This window comes from Taudactylus pleione, unplaced genomic scaffold, assembly GCF_031769625.1.
Source record: "Taudactylus pleione unplaced genomic scaffold, aTauple2 ptg002365l, whole genome shotgun sequence".
In the NCBI taxonomy this organism is placed as follows: Eukaryota; Metazoa; Chordata; class Amphibia; order Anura; family Myobatrachidae; genus Taudactylus; species Taudactylus pleione.
This window is the reverse complement of record NW_028286753.1, coordinates 35,808-58,595: the sequence shown is the minus strand read 5'-3', so window position 1 is coordinate 58,595 and position 22,788 is coordinate 35,808. Positions and strand designations below refer to the sequence as shown.

Here is a 22,788-nt window from a genome sequence, read left to right as displayed (position 1 = left end):
TTTCCCTTCATTTGTACTGTACTGTAAATGGGGCACAGAGTGAGAAGTGATAAGATACCAGCCAATCAGCTCCCAAATATCATTTTTCAAACACAGCCTGTGAGATGACAGTTGGGAGCTGATTGGAGACCCCTGAATCTGTCCTTGACGTACAGTAATAATGTCAGACTTAAAGGGGGCAGGCCCAGCACAGAAAAATAGTGTGTACAGTACTGTAGGTTAACATAGATTTGGTCGACAGACATTAGAATGGTGGATCAATCAACTTGCCTTTTGTTACTAATTTATTAATCAAACAAGCCATGTCGACTTATAGTGTGTAACCCTTTAGTCCATGTACAGTACTGTAGATTTAATCAGCCTGTCAATCAAATGTCTGCCAGTCATGTCAGTATGTGTTAACAACTGTCAGTCATCGTCAGATACTGTACTATCCAAAACCCTACAGTGCAGTGTACAGTAATGTAGAGTATGTCAGAGTCGTGCATTGTACTGTATTCGTTATTGTACAGTATACTGTAATTCATGTGATTATACAGCAATACTGTACTTACTTCGCCTTATACGCCTCCGGATACGGTGTAGGCGAGGCCTATCCCTCCGCAGCAGGTCACTCCACCTGCGCTGCAGTGAGCGAACATTTCGGCGTAGGCCGTATAGCATGTGGATCTCGCGGCTTGCACTTCTGTAGGCGAGCTCTTTGTCTTGGTTAGTGGCGAACGCTTGGTCCCGCCACTTAACCAACACAAAGAGCTCGCCGGACGAGTAGCGTCTTGCCCTCATAGAAGCCATTTTGAGTAGCCAGTGACGCACGTCGTACGATGCACGACGCACGGCGTCCTCCTACTGGGCATGCGCCCACCAGAGATGGAAATGCAACAGAATACAATACTGTACCGACTGCAGTAATACAGTCACATAGCGCTCTCTCACAGACGGAAACCACTCTCAGACACAGTCCAAGGGACGTAGCCATAGTGCACGAGGCTGAGACCGCATATGCGTTGTCGCATGTTTGCGTTTTGCGGTTTCTGGGCGCACAGTTTGTGATGCAGAGGCCTGTCTCACATTCTAGACAGTAGTTTCACTAACAGTTCCTGCAGTTATGAAATCACTGTTCTGTGGTGCTAAATTGTATGGCACCGTCAGTTTTGAATATTCAGTACAGGCACATTCATAGCGGCACACCAGTTGTCCTAGAAGACGGGGGATGGTGTCTTTGGCAATGGTGACAATTCGTAGCATTTTTCAGCACACTAGGGCAGAGCTGACTGCTTACAGTAAATGGATTAACAAAGCTTCCTTTATTATGGTAATGTGAGGCTCTTGGCTTGCTTTGGGGGAAGGGACCTGATGCACTGTGTATGACTCTCGGCCCACTGGGCATGCGCCAGAAATCCCATCGCAACCCTCTTACTGGGCATGTGCCCGCCAGAGATGGAAATGCAACAGAATACAATACTGTACCAACTGCAGTAATACAGCCAACTGCGCATGCTCAGTGATAGCATAGCGCTACATGGCGTATGGCTTGGCGCCACAGATCCCATTGTACCCCCCTCCATTTCTAATCCATCGCAGATGGCTGACAGCCACCATAGCGCCAACCGTGTAATACAGAGAGCTCTCTCTCCTACAGATCCCACTACTACCGTACTTAGTGTGCAAGGTTGGAGCAGCATCACCAATGTCATCAGTTTGGGATGCAACGCTATTTTGCGCATCAAACACACAGTCAGCTTTGAACACAGAGCGCTCTCTCACAGACGGAAACCACTCTCAGACACAGTCCAAGGGACGTTGCCATAGTGCACGAGGCTGAGACTGCATATGCGTTGTCGCATGTTTGCGGTTTCTGGGCGCACCATAGCGACAGTATGAAATCACTATTCAGTGAAATACAGTACAGTACAGAGCCCTCTCTGGGCACTATAGTGTCCAGAGCAGACAGTGACAAAAAAAAAATATACAGTACGGTACAGTATATTCTTTTCCAGGGATCGAAACCCGGACCATGATTCTACCAAAGTGATCACCTAACCACTAGCCCACATGACAGCTACAGTGAACCACAGAGAGTGGCCTCATCCTTGTGCACTCCTCCCGCTGCTGTTTTTTAATAAAAAAAAAAATAAAAAAATTGTCATACTGTAATGCATCCCATATCAGTGAAAGCTGTACGTGCATCTAATTATTCTACAGTATCGGTTATACCGTGACAACAACTCCGGCAACTTCTATACTATTCAGTTACTGCACCGTACCGTATGTACAATACAGTATGTGCAGTGATTTGCATCCTGTTATAAGATGTTACGTACACAGTACTATATACTGTATACAGTATGTATATTATGCGACATTAAAAATACAGTATGGGTTGTGCGTTCATGCAAATGCTGTGAATATGATAGACATTCAGTACAGTGGAGCACTCGCCACCCAGCGGTTAAGCACTATATTACATGCAATTACAAAAGTGGAGCACTCGCCACCCAGCGGTTAAGCACTGTATTACATGCCGTAGCATATCCTTCGTTGAAGAATACCACGGTATTCCACAAGTCCATGGCGCGACTCAGAGGCCTGCACGCCACGCCACAAGTCCGTGGCGCGACTCACGCCACGCCATGTGCAACAAAATAGCTGGGCAGATCTGTATATCAACCGAAAAAGCTGCCATCACAACAACTGGTGGGAAACAATCCCAAAGGACCAATTTAAAAGATTGAAAAGAAATTGCTCAGACCAGACTACCTTTGTCTCCCAGGCAAAAGAAATTGAGGAGAATTTTGTGGCCTGTGGATATTTAACGGGAAGAAGTCCACACATCTTTAGAGACAGTCATGGAACTCAATAGAGATAAACTTCTCAAGAACATAAGATGGGAAGAAAAGAAGAAAGATGACAGATTTAAATGGTCTTATGTTACAAATTATTCGGCACATCATCTACAGGTCCAAAAAATTATTAAAAACATTGGAAGATACTAAAAAAAAATCCAATTATAGGGAAGGACCTACCTGATATACCGGTGGGTATTTTCCGTAAGGCTCCTAACTTAAAAAGTAAGCTAGTTAGAAGTTTATGTCCACCCTCACCTAATGCTTCTTTAGTGATTTCTTAAGGTTTTTAAAGATGCGGGGATTGTATAGGGTGTAAAAGCGTTCCTAATACCTTTAGTAACAAAAAAGTGGAAATCTGCATCAATAATAAAAAACATGGTATTAAAGATTTTATCTCTTGCCATAGGAATAACATGTTCTACGGTATTGAATGTTACTTAAACAAATTTTACATAGGAAAAACAAGCAGACCATTAATAATTAGAATTAGTTAACATTTACGTAACATAAAGAAGGGACTTGAGTCCTATGCACTATCTATGCACTTTAAAGTGATTCACCAAAGTGATATAAAATATATGTTACATTTTTATGGTATTAAAAAAAAATCATTCAGGGTCCTAGATCCAATAACATTAATGAAATGTTAGACAAGAATGAAATGTATTTTATCTTGAACTAAAAAACTTTGATTCCCACTGGTATCAATAAAGATATTGAGATTAAGTGGTTTTTATGATATTTTTTTGTTGGTTCCTATATCTTTTTAGCATTCATACTTTTTATTACTGTCTATATATTGTGTTATGGTTTTATTTAGAATCTAATAATGTATTTCTAGTTTTTATTCTTTATATCTATGTACCAATGGGAACCACTATGTATTTGAACTATCCCAAAATGGCAACAATTTCAATTGGGGACACTCCATACGAATAGGAGAACTGCACAATAAGAACCCTATCCATCCGGCAATACCGGAAGTACGCAAGTGATAGTCCCGGAAATGCGTAGATGCAGCAGGACCCCACTCGGGGAAAGAGATCCGGAGGCATGAGGTGACCATGCCGTTTGCAAACCAGAACAGATTAATGCCCGCCACAAGGACTGCAGGAATCGGGATGCAGAGGCACGTCACTTCCGATGACCAGCCAGAAATTTGAATGATAGCGGTGAATTAGTTTGCCCATGTGAAGAAAATACGTTGGAGAGGGGAGGTAGAAGGGCTCTATAGGAAATTTTAAATGGATAGGAAATCCATGTCTGGAAATACGCAAAAAGTTGGAGGGATTAAAGGGGGTTTATAAACCCATGATGTTAGCATCCTCAACATGTCTTAAGAAAGATTAAAACTATTTTGAAACGCATTGGAAAAATAGAATTAGAACAAGGATAATTTGGGCTCTTAACCAAGGACGTTGGAAGTGGTATCCAGGGACGGCTGATGGACTGCTGCTAATACCTATTTGTGTACTTTGTGTAAAAGTGGACCACTACATCTGGTAAGGAGCCAATTAATTCCTGTTTTTTTAAGTGTACCTATATTGTATGTGGAAAACTGTATTACACCATATGGAGTTTCTTTTCCATTTATATATGGAACTTCAACTGGAGACAGAAAATACAGGCATATGACAATTTGAAACCTGGGAATGTGAATCAATCCCAAAGGCACTTTGTGTCTACCCCACGTGTAGACCATTCTCTCTGGTAGGGATTTGGAATTGTATACATTCTAAGTGGATAAAATGTGTTGACTATATTACTCTACAGTATGTGGTTCTGTATATTTTTTTCTAGGGGAACATGTTGCTTCAATTAAATGAGGAAGATCCCGAGTGTGGAGAACTTTCAATCTCAAGGAGTGTTACCCGTAAGCATCTGAAGATCTATTTGGTGATATTTTTATTACATGTGTTCTTTGTTACATGTGTTCTGGTGACATTTCCCAACCAAAGGGTTCTTTAGGCAGCTGTATTTGTGTGCACTGGTCTCTGTCTAAATTCTGATATATATATTGTATACAATGGTCAGAGTTTAGCTGCAGTTATGTTCTCCAAAATCACTCACTAAGTAATGGAAGATACTGAGAAGACCCATGTATTACTGCATGTACTTTTATACACCAGTGTAACTGACTAAATAAAGATTGGGGTGAAAATTGATAGTAAACAAAGAAAACCAATAGTATATGCCAAGGTCAAGGTCTGGAGAAAGACAGAATGTTAAACATCGAAAGGTTAGGGCAGGCAGCAGACTAATCGAGGTCATAAGAAAAGAAAACATCAGAAAAATGGAAAACAGCAAATCAATATATGAAACCAGATCAGCAACGAGTAAATCACAGGAATAAAAGTCACTACACCAAACTGTTAGGCAAGCTACAGTAAGTAAACATGTCAGGACCATAGACTGAGTGCTATTATTCAGTCCAACCCCACTACACCTGGGTAGAGGGGCAGCCCAGAGGAGGATACTAGTCTCTGCCATAACAGTGCAGCGCCACTGGGAGGTATGGAACTGCCCGACACATCCTCAGGATGCTCTGGGTGGCACTGCGGCAGCAATACTATTCTAAGCACCCTGCTATCCAGATGCAGTGGCTGTGGGGCTGGGACAGTACTGTTCCAGGATCTTGCACAATGGATATCAGCAGTACTTGCACACACCTAGCTAAGGCCCTGATGCTGGTGAGGTTTGCCTGACAACCTGTGCTAATACTGGAAAATAAATAATGTCAGCATGCAATGCGCTGGCATCTGTTGCAAAGCTCTGGCTTTTACAGCAGTGAGACTCACTGTCCCTTCTAGCTCCTGATTGGAAAATTTGGATATTGTAAGCCTCAAAATACAGTGCATGACTTGCTTTTCACCAATCTTCTACTTGAATAGCAAAGGCTATACCCTAATCAACTAAATATTTGTAATCAGAGCCGGATTAAGGGTGGGGAACATGGGGGCACAGTGCACACTGCTGAACCATTCACAAAGTAATATAGTGGAGTGGGTCGTGCAATCAATGTATACCAAGTATATACAAGTGCCTTGCAAAAGAATTCACCCCCTTTGCATTTTTCATGTTTTATGGCCTCACAACCTGGAATTAAAATGGATTGTTTGAAGGTGTGCATCATTTCATTCACAGAACATGCCTACAACTGTGAAGTTGTGTTTTTTTTATATTGTGAATCAAACAACATTTAGGACAACATAACAGAAAACGTCAGCGTGCATAACTATTCACCCCCCTAAAGTCAGTACTTTGTCGAGCCACTTTTTGCGGCAATTACAGCTGCAAGTCGCTTTGGATAAGTCTCTATGAGCTTGCCACATGTTGGCCCTGAAATTTTTGCCCATTCCTCAAGGCAAAACTGCTCCAGCTCCTTCATGTTGGATGGTTTCCGCTTGTGAACAGCAATCTTCAAGTCTGACCACAGATTCTCAATTGTATTGAGATCTGGGCTTTGATTAGGCCATTTCAACACATTTAAATGGTTCCCCTTAAACCATTCGAGTGTTGCTTTAGCAGTATGCTTTGGGTCATTGTCCTGCTGAAAGGTTAACTTCCGTCCCAGTCTCAAATCACAGGCAAACTGAACCAGGTTTTGCTCAAGAATATCCCTGTATTTAGCATCATCCATCTTTCCCTCGACTCAAATCAGTTTCCCAGTCCCTGCTGCTGAAAACAATCCCCACAGCATGATGCTGCCTCCAACATTTTTCACTGTGGGGATAGTGTTCTTGGGGTGATGGGATGTGTTGGGTTTGCGCCAGACATAGGGTTTTCCTTGGTGGCCGAAAAGTTAAATTTTAGTCTCATCTGATCAGAGCACCTTCCTCCATACATTTGGGGAGTCACCCACATGCCTTTTGGCAAACTCAAATTGTCTTCTTATGTTTATCACTAAGTAATGGCTTTTTTCTGGCCACTCTTCCATAAAGCCCAGCTCTATGGATTGTACGGCTTATTGTGGTCACTTGCACAGATACACCAGTCTCTGCTGTGGAACTCTGCAGCTCCTTCAGGGTTACCTTTGGTCTCTGTGCTGCCTCTCTGATTAATGCCCTCCTAGTCCGGTCTGTGAGTTTTGGCGGGCGGCCCTCTCTTGGCAGGTTTGTTGTGGTACCATGTTCTTTCCATTTGATGATGATGGATTTGATGGTGCTCTGGGGGATCATCAAAGATTTGGATATATTTTTTATAACCCAACCTAGACTTGTACTTCTCAACAGCTTTGTCCCTGACTTGTTTGGAGAGCTCCTTGGTCTGCATGGTGTGATGCCTCTTGCTTAGTTGTGTTGCAGCCTCTGGGGCCTTTCAGAAAAGGTGTGTTTTATACTGACAGATCATGTGACACTTAGATTTCACACAGGTGGACTTCATTTCACTAATTATGTGACTTCTGAAGGTAATTGGTTGCACCAGAACTTTTGAGGGGCTTCATAGCAAAGGGAGTGATTTACATATGCACATGCCAATTTTCAGAATTTTATTTATAAAGATTCTTTTTTATATATATTTTTCTCATTTCACTTCCCCAAATTAGACTATTTTAAGGAGATCCATCACATAAAATTCAGATTAAAAAAAGAAAATTACAGGTTGTAATGTAACAAAAAATGTAAAAAGCCAAGGGGGGTGAATACTTTTGCAAGGCCTTGTATCTATTCAGTTGCTACCAAGAGCAGATAAACCATACAGCAGCTGTACTTGGATGTAAACTATTGTCAGCTGCTAATTATCAGCTATATTAGCAGTGCTATATAAGAAGACCACCTGGGCCAGCTAAGATTACCTTTGAAAAAGATGTGAGTACTGCACAGCAAAACACATCAGGTGACTGGCCTTATCAGCGCTCTCAGGGCCTGATTCAGAGCCGCTCGTAAGCGGCCGCTCGATCACTCCGAGCGATGTTCGCACATCTGCGCATGCGTATGGGTCGTAATGCGCATGCGCCAACCAGTCAGTGTGGTCGGAAAATGTGTGTTCGCAAAATTGCGAGTGCCTGCTAATTTGAGTGACAGGATGAGGCGTTTGTGGGAGGTAACAGGGGAAGGTGCTTGAAAATGGGGAGTGGAGATCCGAACGCAGGCGTGCCAAACGGTCAAAACAGGCGTTTTAAGGGTGTGCATAATTAACAAAGCAGCGTCATCGACCATGTCACTTGGTTGTCTCTTAGCCTGAACTGTTCGCATGATTGCGGTAGGAAAATCCAACCACAAGCACTGCGAGCAGTTCAGATGCCTTTCGATGTACTCGATTAATCTAATAAATAGCGGAGATAACGTATGATGTGAGCAGCCAGGGGGCGTCTTTTCAAAATAGCGAGCGCATGTTTCGTTCGCTCGCTCAGACATAGAGGCGTCAACAGACCGCAAAGTGCGAGAGCTCAATTTAAATAGCCGGACCCTTTTTCTGAACGAGCGAGCGCAAATAGCGTCCGGCTCTGAATCAGGCCCTCAGCTCCAGATTTACATGTGAGCACTGCACAGCAAAACACATCAGGTGACTGGCCTTATCAGCGCTCTCAGCTCCAGATATACATGTGAGCACTGCACAACAAAACACATCAGGTGACTGGCCTTATCAGCGCTCTCCACTCCAGATATACATGTGAGCACTGCACAGCAAAACACATCAGGTGACTGGCCTTATCAGCACTCTACGCTCCAGATATACATGTGAGCACTGCACAGCAAAACACATCAGGTGACTGGCCTTATCAGCTCTCTCCGCTCCAGATATACATGTGAGCACTGCACAGCAAAACACATCAGGTGACTGGCCTTATCAGCTCTCTCCGCTCCAGATATACATGTGAGCACTGCACAGCAAAACACATCAGGTGACTGGCCTTATCAGCTCTCTCCGCTCCAGATATACATGTGAGCACTGCACAGCAAAACACATCAGGTGACTGGCCTTATCAGCTCTCTCCGCTCCAGATATACATGTGAGCACTGCACAGCAAAACACATCAGGTGACTGGCCTTATCAGCTCTCTCCGCTCCAGATATACATGTGAGCACTGCACAGCAAAACACATCAGGTGACTGGCCTTATCAGCTCTTTCCACTCCAGATATACATGTGAGCACTGCACAGCAAAACACATCAGGTGACTGGCCTTATCAGCTCTCTCCGCTCCAGATATACATGTGAGCACTGCACAGCAAAACACATCAGGTGACTGGCCTTATCAGCTCTCTCCACTCCAGATATACATGTGAGCACTGCACAGCAAAACACATCAGGTGACTGGCCTTATCAGCTCTCTCCACTCCAGATATACATGTGAGCACTGCACAGCAAAACACATCAGGTGACTGGCCTTATCAGCGCTATCCGCTCCAGATATACATGTGAGCACTGCACAGCAAAACACATCAGGTGACTGGCCTTATCATCTCTCTCCGCTCCAGATATACATGTGAGCACTGCACAGCAAAACACATCAGGTGACTGGCCTTATCAGCTCTCTCCGCTCCAGATATACATGTGAGCACTGCACAGCAAAACACATCAGGTGACTGGCCTTATCAGCTCTCTCCACTCCAGATATACATGTGAGCACTGCACAGCAAAACACATCAGGTGACTGGCCTTATCAGCTCTCTCCACTCCAGATATACATGTGAGTACTGCACAGCAAAACACATCAGGTGACTGGCCTTATCAGCTCTCTCCACTCCAGATATACATGTGAGTACTGCACAGCAAAACACATCAGGTGACTGGCCTTATCAGCTCTCTCCACTCCAGATATACATGTGAGCACTGCACAGCAAAACACATCAGGTGACTGGCCTTATCAGCTGTACATATGAGTTTCATTTATTGGTATCACAATTCTTCACCTGGAAGTTTCAGCTGATTTTCTGTGGATCACAAGGGAACTGTGGGGAGATGTATCTTTGCAGTGATACTGTAAAGTGGAGTAAGATAAAGCACCAACCACTCAGCATCTACCTGTAATTTTTCAAACACAGCCTGTAAAATTACAGTTAGGAGATGATTGGTTAGTAATTTATCTCTCTCCACTTTATCTCTCTCAAGGGTTTGATACTTCTCCCCCTTCCTTCTGTGTGTGAAACTTCACATCTAAAATGACCCTGCACATTTCTACAAAAGATTGGTAATTAGTTACCTTATTGCTGGACATACATTATTCCTACAGTGCCACGCTTATTTATGACTGATCTAATTGGTGGCCATGGATGGGACTTTTCTAAGAACTGGGCACCATCTGCAATATTTTATATATGTATTTTTAAAAAGGCTATGAATTTGGACTGCCATTGTTGTGTTTCATTTTTTTTTATTTAGATACCATTTGTTGTTCATTAAATATACATTTTTATACATTCCATCTGTGAATAGTATATTACAGTATGTGTTGCGACAAATAAAAATTTTTGTCCAAAATTAATTTTTTTGTAAATACATCTGAGTGCTGTTTTTTTCTATTGTTGGAATATAGTGGGCCAGCCCACCTGTTGCTATATCTATAAGTTACAACCTGCCACAACTAGGCACAACATTCAGGAAGCGGAAAGGCTGTTTTGATCCAACGCACACGTAAAAAGAGATAGAACTGGCATGGTAGGTCCCTGGCTGCAGCTCTGATCCTCTGAGTCAGGGATCTCCCATGCCTGCTGACACTCTGTCAGGGCTCAGCTGGGGATCGGCGCCCGCTTACCGCACCGCCGGCTTCCCCTCTCATCCTGGGTGGTCGGTCGGCCTGCGCGACGGCGGGGGAGAAGCTGAGTATTCTCCCCGCATGCTGTGGCTTCCTGGAGGACTGGTGTCCGGCATCGCAAATCCGGACATGGGCCCATGTGACTGGATCCTTCTCCCTGTTTTCAGCTGATGCTGTGCACCTGTCTAAGGGTTCCCCTGGGTATAAAACTGTTCCACAGCTTATGGGAAATTGCCTGAACAACGGTTGTCTCCTAGCGTGCTTTAGTGAGTTCCCGGTCCAGGTTCCTATTCACCCGTACAGCAGCAGTGTTACCACCTTTACCTGTGTGCCTATACGTCTCTGGTGAATACCTGTGCAGCAGTGTTACCACCTTTACCTGTGTGCCTATACATCTCTGGTGAATAGCCGTGCAGCAGTGTTACCACCTTTACCTGTGTGCCTATACGTCTCTGGTGAATACCCGTGCAGCAGTGTTACCATCCCCACCTGTGTGCCTTACGTCTCCAGTGAACATCCGTGCTACAACGTATACCACCTCTACCCGTGTGCCTTCTATCTCTGGTGATGTCTCAAGTAACCGTGAGTTGCTTCCCACTTGAAATCCTTATTGACATTTGATCCTCGTGTCAAGGTGTTTTCTATACAGTGTTTTAAGGGACTGTTTGGTGCCTAAGCAGGCATATCCTCGCTGGGCCACGGGTGTAGTGTCTCTATCCCTGCAGGGCTTGGGTACCTGGTCAAAGGACCGCGACCTGCTCACGGGGTGCAGCTAAGCCCATATCCCAATTGGGGGGGTCACTGGCGAACACCATCCTGTGGGTTAGACTCCGCACCTTTGCCCAGGTCTCACCAACACTCAAGACCTGTGGATGAGGAGAACGTACATCCAGGCCCCTCGTCTCCGCTTCTTTCCCCAACTTAGGCCCACCACGTCCTCTTCTCCAGTCTCAGACGTGACAGTTTGTTCAGGCCCAATGGAGGCTGCAGGATCCCAAGGTACTGGGTCACTGCAAGAATTGACCTCTCGGATGGACAACCAGGAGGCGCAACAACAACAAGTGGCTCAGTATTTACAGGAGCTCTCGAGGCAACTGGTTTCGATTCAAACCACGTTGGCTTCTATTCTCCCGGTTCCCCCGCCTGCGGTCCCTGTACCTTCTCCATCAGTCCCTCCACCAGTGGTTCCTACTCCCAAACCCCGACTACAGCTTGCCACTCCAGAAAGGTTTGATGGCGATCCCAGGCGGTGCCGCGGGTTCATCAACCAATGTGAAATCCAATTCGAATGTCTTCCCCAGAACTTTCCCACGTCTCGGGCAAAAGTAGCATATGTGATTTCATTATTAACAGGAGCAGAATTAGACTGGGTCTCCCCTTTATGGGAACGGGCCGACCCCATCGTATCTACCTACGAAGAATTCGTTTCCGCATTTAAGAGAATTTTTGACGAGCCAGGCCGTTCTGCATCTGCATCTTCTGACCTTCTCCGAGTGCATCAGGGCACACGGTCCGTGGGGCAGTATGTAGTCCAATTTCAGACCCTGGCATCAGAATTAAAATGGAACGAGGAAGCTCTTAAAGCGTCCTTCCTTCATGGACTCTCTGAGAGGATGAAGGATGAGCTTGCCTCCAGAGGTTTGCCAGAATCTTTCGCTGACATTATCTCTCTCTGTATCAAAATTGACCTTCGCCACTGGGAAAGATGGGCTAGTAGGGGAAGTGGTGAACGTCTACCAGTCTGTTCTTCTGCTGTTAGTCCACCTATACCCACCCTAGCTAGTGAAGAGGAACTGATGCAGGTCAATAGAACCAAACTCACCCCGGCAGAGCGCAATAGACGCTTCCAAAATAAATTGTGTATCTATTGCGCTGCACCTAACCACATTCTGAAAAATTGTCCTTTACTTGCGGGAAATGCGAAACCCTGACTGAAGTAGGGAGCATTCAGTTGGGGGTTATTCTCAAGCCATCCCAATTATCTGAGAGTCTTTTAGAAGTGTCGCTTTCCCATAAGTCCAGGACAAGAAAGGTTCACGCTTTAATTGATTCTGGAGCCGCTGGTAATTTTATTGCAGAGAAATTGATTCACACCTTGGGTGTTCCAGTCGTTTCCCTACCTAATAAATTGTTACTGTCTGGTCTAGATGGTAAAACTCTGGTGGGGCTACCCATTTCTTCGCTCTCTCATCCTGTGTCTGTTCAAATTGGGTGCCTACATCATGAAATGCTGGAATTTTGTGTGTTACCCGAATCCTCTTATGAGCTGGTATTGGGGCTGCCCTGGTTGAGAAAACACAATCCTGTCTTCGACTGGGATGCTATGCAAATCCTATCCTGGGGTTCACAGTGTTTCCAAAATTGTTTGACCAAGGTCGTTCCAGTATGTAACCAAGCGACGGTTTCCAACCCGGCTAAGAAGTCCCTTCGACCAGAGTCTTCTAAACATTCCCCCCAGGCGGGGTTGCCCGAGGCTTATCAAGACTTTGCTGATGTATTTTGTGAACAAGCCACAGATAAACTTCCTCCGCATCGACCTTGGGATTGTGCTATCAATTTGCTTCCCGGGAAAAGTCCTCCACGTGGCCGTGTTTACCCTTTGTCCGTGCCTGAGACCGCGGCCATGGAAGAATACATTAAGGAAAACCTTGCTAAAGGATTCATTCGGCCTTCTTCTCCTGCAGGGGCAGGTTTCTTTTTTGTAGGGAAAAATGATGGTGGACTCCGCCCCTGCATAGACTATCAAGGATTAAATCAAATCACCATAAAGAATCGGTACCCTCTACCTTTAATTTCAGAACTTTTTGACAAGGTTCAAGGGGCTCAGGTTTTCACAAAGCTGGATCTACGTGGTGCGTATAATCTGATTCGAATTAAAACCGGGGACGAGTGGAAGACCGCGTTCAATACCAGAGACGGACACTTCGAGTACCTCGTAATGCCCTTCGGTCTTTGTAATGCACCAGCTATTTTTCAAGGTTACGTCAATGAGATCTTCCGGGATATTCTTCATAAATTTGTTGTGATTTATCTCGATGACATCTTAATCTTTTCCAGAGATTTACAGAGCCATCGTCTTCATGTACGGGAGGTATTGTTCCGCCTTCGCACTCATCACCTCTATGGGAAACTTTCCAAATGTATGTTTAACCAAACTTCGGTACCTTTTTTAGGCCATATTATCTCTGGGGGAGTCTCCAGATGGATCCTGATAAACTAAAAGCAATCTCTGAATGGCCCCTGCCTACTTCTTTAAAAGGTACTCAGCGTTTCCTAGGATTTGCAAACTATTATAGGAGGTTTATTCCACACTTTTCTACGCTGGTAGCACCCATTACCTACCTCACAAGGAAAGGAGCCAATCCTTCTAAATGGTCTGTTCCAGCAGTACAAGCCTTTCAAAACCTAAAAGGTGTCTTTTCTCGAGCTCCCATTCTCTGTCAGCCTCAAATAGACAAACCATTCATTGTGGAGGTGGACGCATCCTCCGTTGGAGTAGGCGCGGTATTATCTCAGTCTGCTGAAGATGGGAAGATGCATCCCTGTGGATTTTTCTCCCGTAAATTTTCCCCTGCTGAGAGGAATTATATTATAGGCGACCAAGAACTTCTAGCCATGCACCTAGCTTTAGAGGAATGGCGGTATCTTCTGGAAGGGGCCAAATTTCCTGTCACGATTATTACAGACCATAAGAATCTGATCTATCTGCAAACTGCACACCGGTTGAATGCTAGGCAGGCACAATGGTCACTTTTTTTTTCTAGGTTTGATTTAAAACTCCAGTTTCGTCCTGGTGTGTTGAACAAGAAGGCCGATGCATTATCTCGCTCCTTTATGACTAACTTGGAGGAGGAGGAGTGTTCTCAAGTTCGTTCCATTTTTGACCCAACTGTATTTGCTCCTACTCAAGTAGTGTCCTTGCCACCTGGGAAAATTTTTGTACCTCCTAATTTACGTAAAGAATTGCTGGTTTGGGCTCATGCATACTTGTTCGCAGGTCACACTGGAATCACCAAGACCTACCAGTTCTTACTTCGATCTTACTGGTGGCCGACCATGAAGAAGGATGTCACGGAGTTTGTCCGCTCCTGTATCAAATGCGCCCAACATAAAACTCCGCGTAGACAGATGGTTGGTCCTCTTCGTCCCTTGTCTATCCCAACTGCTCCATGGACCCACATCTCAATGGATTTTATTTCTGAATTACCTCGGTGCAAGGGGCATAACACGGTATGGGTGGTCGTGGATTGCTTTTCTAAAATGGCACATTTTATCCCGCTCGTTGGCCTTCTTTCTGCTCCTCAATTAGCAAAAATTTTTATTCGAGACATCTTCAGATTACACGGTCTCCCCAGGGAAATAGTCTCTGATCGAGGTGTTCAGTTTACAGCTAAATTCTGGAGAGCCCTGTGTAATACCTGTGGAATCAAACCGAACTTTTCCTCAGCCTACCACCCACAGTCGAATGGTCAAACGGAAAGGGTCAATCAAGAGCTAGAGACCTTCATTAGGCTCTTTGTGTCATCTTCCCAGGATGATTGGGTGGACCTCCTGCCATGGGCAGAGTTTTCTCATAATATTAAATTCCATTCTTCCTCTAAATCCACTCCTTTTTTTATGGTTTTTGGTAGACATCCACGAGTTCCCGATTTCCAGAAGCTTCCATCTATAGATGTTCCGGCTGTGAATCAAGAGATTCAATCCTTTTCAGTTTTATGGAATAAAATTCACCTATCTCTAAAGCAATCTTCGAGGAATTACAAGAAATTTGCGAACAGAAGACGTTTGGCTGTTCCACTGTTGAGAGTCGGGGACAGGGTCTGGTTATCTTCCAAAAATATTCGCTTAAGAGTCCCGCCCATGAAACTCGCTCCACGTTTTATTGGTCCATATCGTATCCTTAAGATAATCAGTCCAGTAACTTATAAATTGGAACTTCCTCCTCAAATGAAGATTTCAAATACTTTTCACGTTTCTCTCTTACGACCCCTGGTGCTCAATCGTTTTCAGAATTGTTCCTCTAAATTGCCTCAAGTCAAGACATTACAAGGCACTGAATTTGAGGTGGAGAACATCTTGGATTCCCGGCACAGATTCAACACCCTTCAATATCTCATCGATTGGAAGGGCTACGGCCCCGAGGAAAGGGCCTGGATCAGAGCCTCTGATGTACACGCTCCGCGACTAATCCAGAGTTTTCATAGGAGATTTCCAGATAAGCCTGATGGGTGTTCAGTGCCCACCCTTAAAGGAGGGGGTACTGTCAGGGCTCAGCCAGGGATCAGCGCCCGCTTACCGCACCGCCGGCTTCCCCTCTCATCCTGGGTGGTCGGTCGGCCTGCGCGACGACGGGGGAGAAGCTGAGTATTCTCCCCGCATGCTGTGGCTTCCTGGAGGGCTGGTGTCCGGCATCGCAAATCCGGACATGGGCGCCGCCATAACAGTTCTCCCTGATAGGCCCATTTTCAGCTGATGCTGTGCACCTGTCTAAGGGTTCCCCTGGGTATAAAACTGTTCCACAGGTTATGGGAAATTGCCTGAACAACGGTTGTCTCCTAGCGTGCTTTAGTGAGTTCCCGGTCCAGGTTCCTATTCACCCGTACAGCAGCAGTGTTACCACCTTTACCTGTGTGCCTATACATCTCTGGTGAATACCCGTGCAGCAGTGTTACCACCTTTACCTGTGTGCCTATACGTCTCTGGTGAATACCCGTGCAGCAGTGTTACCACCTTTACCTGTGTGCCTATACGTCTCTGGTGAATACCTGTGCAGCAGTGTTACCATCCCCACCTGTGTGCCTTACGTCTCCAGTGAACATCCATGCTACAACGTATACCACCTCTACCCGTGTGCCTTCTACCTCTGGTGACGTCTCAAGTAACCGTGAGTTGCTTCCCACTTGAAATCCTTATTGACATTTGATCCTCGTGTCAAGGTGTTTTCTATACAGTGTTTTAAGGGACTGTTTGGTGCCTAAGCAGACATATCCTCGCTGGGCCACGGGTGTAGTGTCTCTATCCCTGCAGGGCTTGGGTACCTGGTCAAAGGACGGCGACCTGCTCACGGGGTGCAGCTAAGCCCATATCCCAATTGGGGGGGTCACTGGCGAACACCATCCTGTGGGTTAGACTCCGCACCTTTGCCCAGGTCTCGCCAACAGACCTGTGGATGAGGAGAACATACATCCAGGCCCCTCGTCTCCGCTTCTTTCCCCAACTTAGGCCCACCACGTCCTCTTCTCCAGTCTCAGACGTGACACACTCTACTAGGTGTATGTGGGGGGAGGGGGTTACACATTGGTTCAGTCAGGAACCATAGCACAGTGATCACTCAGCCGGAGCTTTAACTGGATGTAGCAGAGGCACCACACTAGCCATAGACTACTACAAATATCACAGGCAGCAGGACAGGTCAAGCTCAGCAGTGCTGTCCTTGTCCTTAGTTGCCAATCTAAAACTCCACACAAAAAAGGAAGGCAAAGGACTACAGACAGTATTCTCTCCCGCCCTATCCTCTGCACAGAGATGACCCTAACAAATTTGGTGCCCTAGGCAAGATTTTGGCTGGTGCCCTCTAGAAGATAATCCCATCACCAAGCTTAATGTTGCATTCAATATGAAAATTTGCACTCCATTTAATTTCTTAGTATTTCCTTTCAAACCCAACAAATTTGAAGTCCCCATCACCCCCTTACCCAGTGGCTCTCTACAGTTGAGCGACCTCTGACATGCATCTTCTGCGCATGTGCGGCAACTCTCTTGTCCATCTGGCATACAGTATATGGACATGCTCTTGAGTAGTCCCACAAGAGCCCCATGACACCCTAATTTCCGCTGTGCCATCACCAGATGGGTACGATGCTGCTAAGAGTGGTAAGGCCGGAGGAGTGTGGGGAGAGCGCACCTGTCTAAAGTGGTAAGGGCCCCCTGAAGAGTTAATCCTGCTTGTAATGTATAATTAACAATTGCGTTACTATTATATTATTGTTGATAGTATGTATTTAAGGCCTGATTCAGACCCGCTCACTAGATGCGATCGCTCGCTCCCAATGTATGGAAATTCAGCTAAGTGATGTCAAGGCAGTCGCTTGCAGGGCAAGTCATAAACACACCCATTATGTATTGGCGAGTGATCACTTTTTGTTTGTAGATGCCCACCAGCCTGTCTTAATACGCCCACTTGCGTACGTCATCTCCAGGAAGTGCAAGAAACCATTGGTACATCGAGCACCATCAGATGCAATCACAGCGCTTGAGGTTGAGTATACCCTGCCGCAAGCACTGTGAGCACTTCAGTGTAGATTTCAAGCAAGTGACGCTGGTTGTTAATTATGCACGCCTCTGAAACGGCGTTGAATTTCTCAGGCATGCCTGCATTCGCACCAACACTCCCCCGTTTCCAGTGGCCTGCCCCAGTTACCACTCACAAACGGCTTGACCTGTCACTCATTCAGCTGGGCTGTCTATGCTTGGCGAGCGAGAGTTTCCCCATCGCTCGTATCAGTTTGTGCATGTGCAATATGAGACATATGCGAATGCGCAGATTGAAAAACATCACTCACTGCGAGCAGCCGCTTTCGAGAAGGTCTGAATCAGGTCCTTAGCCTACAAATATACACACTGTAGAACAGTGTAAAAAACCTTACATACACAATAATAAAACATGGTCCATAGCTTCCTTGTTAATTAAGTACAGTACAAAATTATGGTTTAGTAAATAGTAAACTACTAGTGTTCTGGTAAAGTAGCTTTAACTAGGGGGTTATGATACAAAAGGAGGAAACCAAGGTATAGACTTAATGCTTTATTTCCAGTATTGCAGACTGACCAAAATATTGGGAAAGACAGTAGATGAATGTTGTATACTTTCAGAGAAAAAGTGCATCTATTGTATTGTCTTTTTACCATACAGTACTCTTGTTTCTTAAAAAAGACATGCCATTATTTTTACCAGAACAAACTTCCATTAATTTCTAAAAAAAATGCATATATACAGTAGCTGCTGCAAAAATATAGAACTTTATGAATATTTAAAAATTGCTATTAGTAGTTTGTATTACTCAATAGCAGATAACCTTTGGCCCCATTTTAGGTTATCTGCTATTTGGATTTCTAACACGTAAAATGTTAAATATAGAGGATGTTTGTTCTCCGTGAAATTGATGCATTTCATCCAATCACTAAGCAAATCACCACCTTATCACCTCTAGTTCTTTTCCTATATAAGTTCTTTACAAGTAACAACCATCCACTGGCAGTTATGGCTTTTCTGTGGCTTGTCTCCTGTCTGGCTTTTGTCAGTGCAGCCTATGGTAAGTTTAATTGAAAGACTTCAATATTTTTTTCAAACAACACTCTAATACTGTACCTATAATATGTAACTTGTTGTAACATTATAATAACCATCTTGTCACAGTGTGCATCCTTTTTATTTCCTACTTGTATTTTCTGTATTATTGTTTTTGTCTGTTCAGTAATTTTATATTTATATATTTATTTAGTTCTGTGTTTTGCTGCTGTCTAACTACGTTATATGCATAGTGCATAGTAGGTTACCCTACAATGCTCCATAATATTGTGGTACCTCAAAAATAAACTACAGTATAACAGTGATAATAAATGCCTAAAAAAAGTAATGACACAGCAGTAAATATTATAGCCTGTGTCTTTCAGGCATCAGTGAGTTGACGGTGAGTCTGTCTGATGTTTTTGAAAAGGCAAAGCAACCTGTTTTTGACTTTTAAATATTTGCCCCTTTAAAAAAATCAGGGTAAACTCGCCGGAGCCTGCAAGACGCAAATTATTACATTTACCCCATAGTGATCATCAACAACAATCATACATTCATTTTATAAACAAACAATTAACACATTAAAACATTGATGGCCAACATGTTAACATCATTATCAAAGACACTTTGCTGCTTGCTAGGCCAGGTGAATCTCTGCAAGACACATACAGTACAGGGGACATTATGCAGATATACCGTAAGATACTAACACCCAAAATTACACAACCTCTGAATAGTGTTGCCATCTAATGAGTTTGTAATCAAACACTGGGAATCAACTTTTGGGACATTTGCATAAGATTTACCAAATAGTTTGTAATAAATTGTAATGTTATAACAAAACTTAATGTAACAATGAATCAATGCTAATTTTAAACATTATTTTTTCTTACTTGATAAATATCATATTCAAGTGTAAAATTAAGATTTTACCATTAAACAGCTTTCACTTTTAAGGTTATATTACATTTGTATGTAAATCCACATTTGTGAATGTATGCATTTATAATTATCTGTTATCAATGAAAAAAATAACAAAAACTGCTGTAATGTCTAATAGCAAAGTTACTGTTTTCCCAAGGCTGCGGAGTTCCAGCTATTCCTCCTGTGGTGTCGGGTTATGCCAGGATTGTGAATGGTGAGGAAGCCGTCCCTGGATCTTGGCCCTGGCAAGTCTCCCTGCAGGTAATGTGTCCATGCTCATACAGCAAGTTACAATATTCCCACTTACATTCACAGCAATAGATACACAAGTTACAGAAAGTGAATGGGTAAAAGACATGCTCAACCTTGATGTTATAGTGGGTCTTAGAAGTTGTCTGAGGCATAAGAGTTTTCACAAAGGATGGAAAGCAGCTGGATTCACAGACAGTGCTGACAGCATTTATTTCATTAAAGTGATTTACATGTTCTCTTCTTTGGCCGATCCTTGAAATATGTTTTAATCACTGAAATCAGAACCATTTGTACAAAAGATTGAAACATATTGGGGCTGATTCTGTAACTTTACACCTTGGTAAAACTCATCTCAGAATCCATCCTATTTTGTGATTTAAGACAGGCAATTGCAGCATTAGACCTGTGCTCCTGATATATACAGTATGTTACTGAAAGTGACAGCCACATCACTATCTAATAATGATTCTTCACTCAGAGACATTTTCTGCTATGTTCTGTGTTACAAGTGGTATATATTGTATTGTACAGTGAATGAATGGTTCATGGAATTCTCACATTTAAGGGGATGGTGTATGTAGAAGATACAACATAAAAACTATTTGAGACATGTACCATCAATATTACTACTGTACTGTATGTATACTTTGTAGAAATCACCACTGAATGGATGCAGAATGCTAGCAAATGAAAAATGAACAAATCCAGTAAATGAATAATATGACAACATCATCAAACATACAGTAGTCAATAGATCTAATCTAAGATTGTATACACTAAACTGTAAGATCACTGTATAAAACCTAATATATATATATATATATATATATATATATATATATATATGGTATAGGTATGATATACCGGTGGCTGAAAAGTCAGCTCTAATCCCAACGCTGGGAGCCCCAAGGTAGAAGATCCTGACAGGGGAGCTAAGTAGGCTATTACTACCCCTCCCCCCTAACCCTAACCCACCCTGTTTGGTGCCTAACCCTATCCTCCCCCCAGTGGTGCCTGACCCTATCCCCCCCTTCCCGCACTCTAAACCTAATTCTCCCAGGGAGGGGTGAACGCCACCCCCCCTCCCCGTAGCCTAACCCTAACCCTCCCGGGAGAGGTGCCTAACCCTAAACTCCCCATTCCCGGGGACACACTGTAGCTGTACTTACCAGTGTCCGGACACTCGGCATACCACCATTCGGTATGCAGAAGCTGGTGTCCTGATGTCTTTCGGGATATGAGCGTCTGCATTTCTTCCGCCGCCTGGATGCTGCCATCGGTATTTCGGCGGTCAGCATCCCGTCTGCCGCCCATTTAACTACATCCCATATTTATATATTTATATATATATATATATATATATATATATCCAAAAGTCTATGGGACGGCACTCCGGAATGGATAATAAATCACAATACCCCTTGTAGTAGTTGGAGTGCCGGACATTCATTACAATATATAGAGTGCCGCCCACGACATACATACATACATATATATATATATATATATATATATATAAAGTAATAGGTGGCACTCCCGGCGACTTCACAAAGGACACAATACACTTATTAATGAATGTACTGTATCCTATGTGAAGTCACCAGGAGTGCTGCCTATTACTTTATAGATTTTTTCCTTTTCCTTGCTTGGTGAAGGGCAATTGAGGAAAGCACCAGGGGCATATTTAAATTTTAGCCACATGGAGTGCCGGCCACAATTGCTGTGTGTGTGTGTATATATATATATATATATATATATATATATATATATTTTAATTAGAGATGAGCGGTGAAATCCGGACCCCTCCGAACATCGGGTGTTCCCGCCGACTCGGATCCGCCGGCGAGTCCGAACGTCATGTGAATGGCATCAGATTCTCGCGTGACTTGTTTTTCTATACAAGGCACCGGGTCCTGTTCGCGGCGCCTTGTATAAAAAAAACACAGAAGGAGGCACCCTGCGCACTGCTCTGCTAAGTGGACACGCTGCGCTATACTATGCTGATGGCTATGTATAGGGGCACTGTCATCATGCTGCGCTATGCTCTTCTGATGGTGGCTATGTATACGGGCACTGACAGCACGCTGCACTATAATCTGCTGATGGTGGCTATGAATAGGGGCACTGTGACAGCACACTGCGCTATACTATGCTGATGGCTTTGTATAGGGGCACTGACAGCACGCTGCGCTATATTATCCTGATGGCTATGTATTGGGGCACTGACAGCATGCTGCGCTATACTATGCTGATGGCTTTGTATAGGGGCACTGACAGCATGCTGCGCTATACTCTGCTGATGGTGGCTATGTATAGGGGCACAGTCACAGCATGCTGCACTATACTATGCTGATGGCTATGTATAGGGGCACTGTCACAGCATGCTGCACTATACTATGCTGATGGCTATGTATAGGAGCACTGTGACAGCACACTGCGCTATACTATGCTGATGGCTATGTATAGGGGCACTGACAGCACGCTGCGCTATACTCTGCTAATGGTGGCTATGTATAGGGGCACTGTGACAGAACACTGCGCTATACTATGCTGATGGCTATGTATAGGGGCACTGACAGCACGCTGCGCTATACTCTGCTGATGGTGTCTATGTATAGGGGCACAGTCACAGCACGCTGTGCTATACTATGCTGATTGCCATGTATAGGGGCACTGACAACATGCTGCACTATACTATGCTGATTGCTATGTATAGGGGCACTGACAGCACGCTACGCTATACTCTGTTGATGGTGGCTATGTATAGGGGCACTGTGA

General features: G+C 44.2%; 1 protein-coding gene across 1 annotated transcript in view; it reads left to right on the top strand.

Moving 5' to 3' along the window:
• The first annotated feature begins 16,532 nt into the window (after positions 1-16,532).
• LOC148431369 (chymotrypsinogen B-like) overlaps positions 16,533-22,788 on the top strand; it is a 30,020-nt gene continuing 23,764 nt past the window's right edge. Inside the window, exons 1-2 of the mRNA XM_088466049.1 lie at positions 16,533-18,856; positions 19,916-20,019. Of these exons, the coding sequence (XP_088322175.1) occupies positions 18,685-18,856; positions 19,916-20,019 (276 nt within the window). The 5' untranslated portion in view covers positions 16,533-18,684. The remainder of the gene's footprint in view (positions 18,857-19,915; positions 20,020-22,788) is intronic.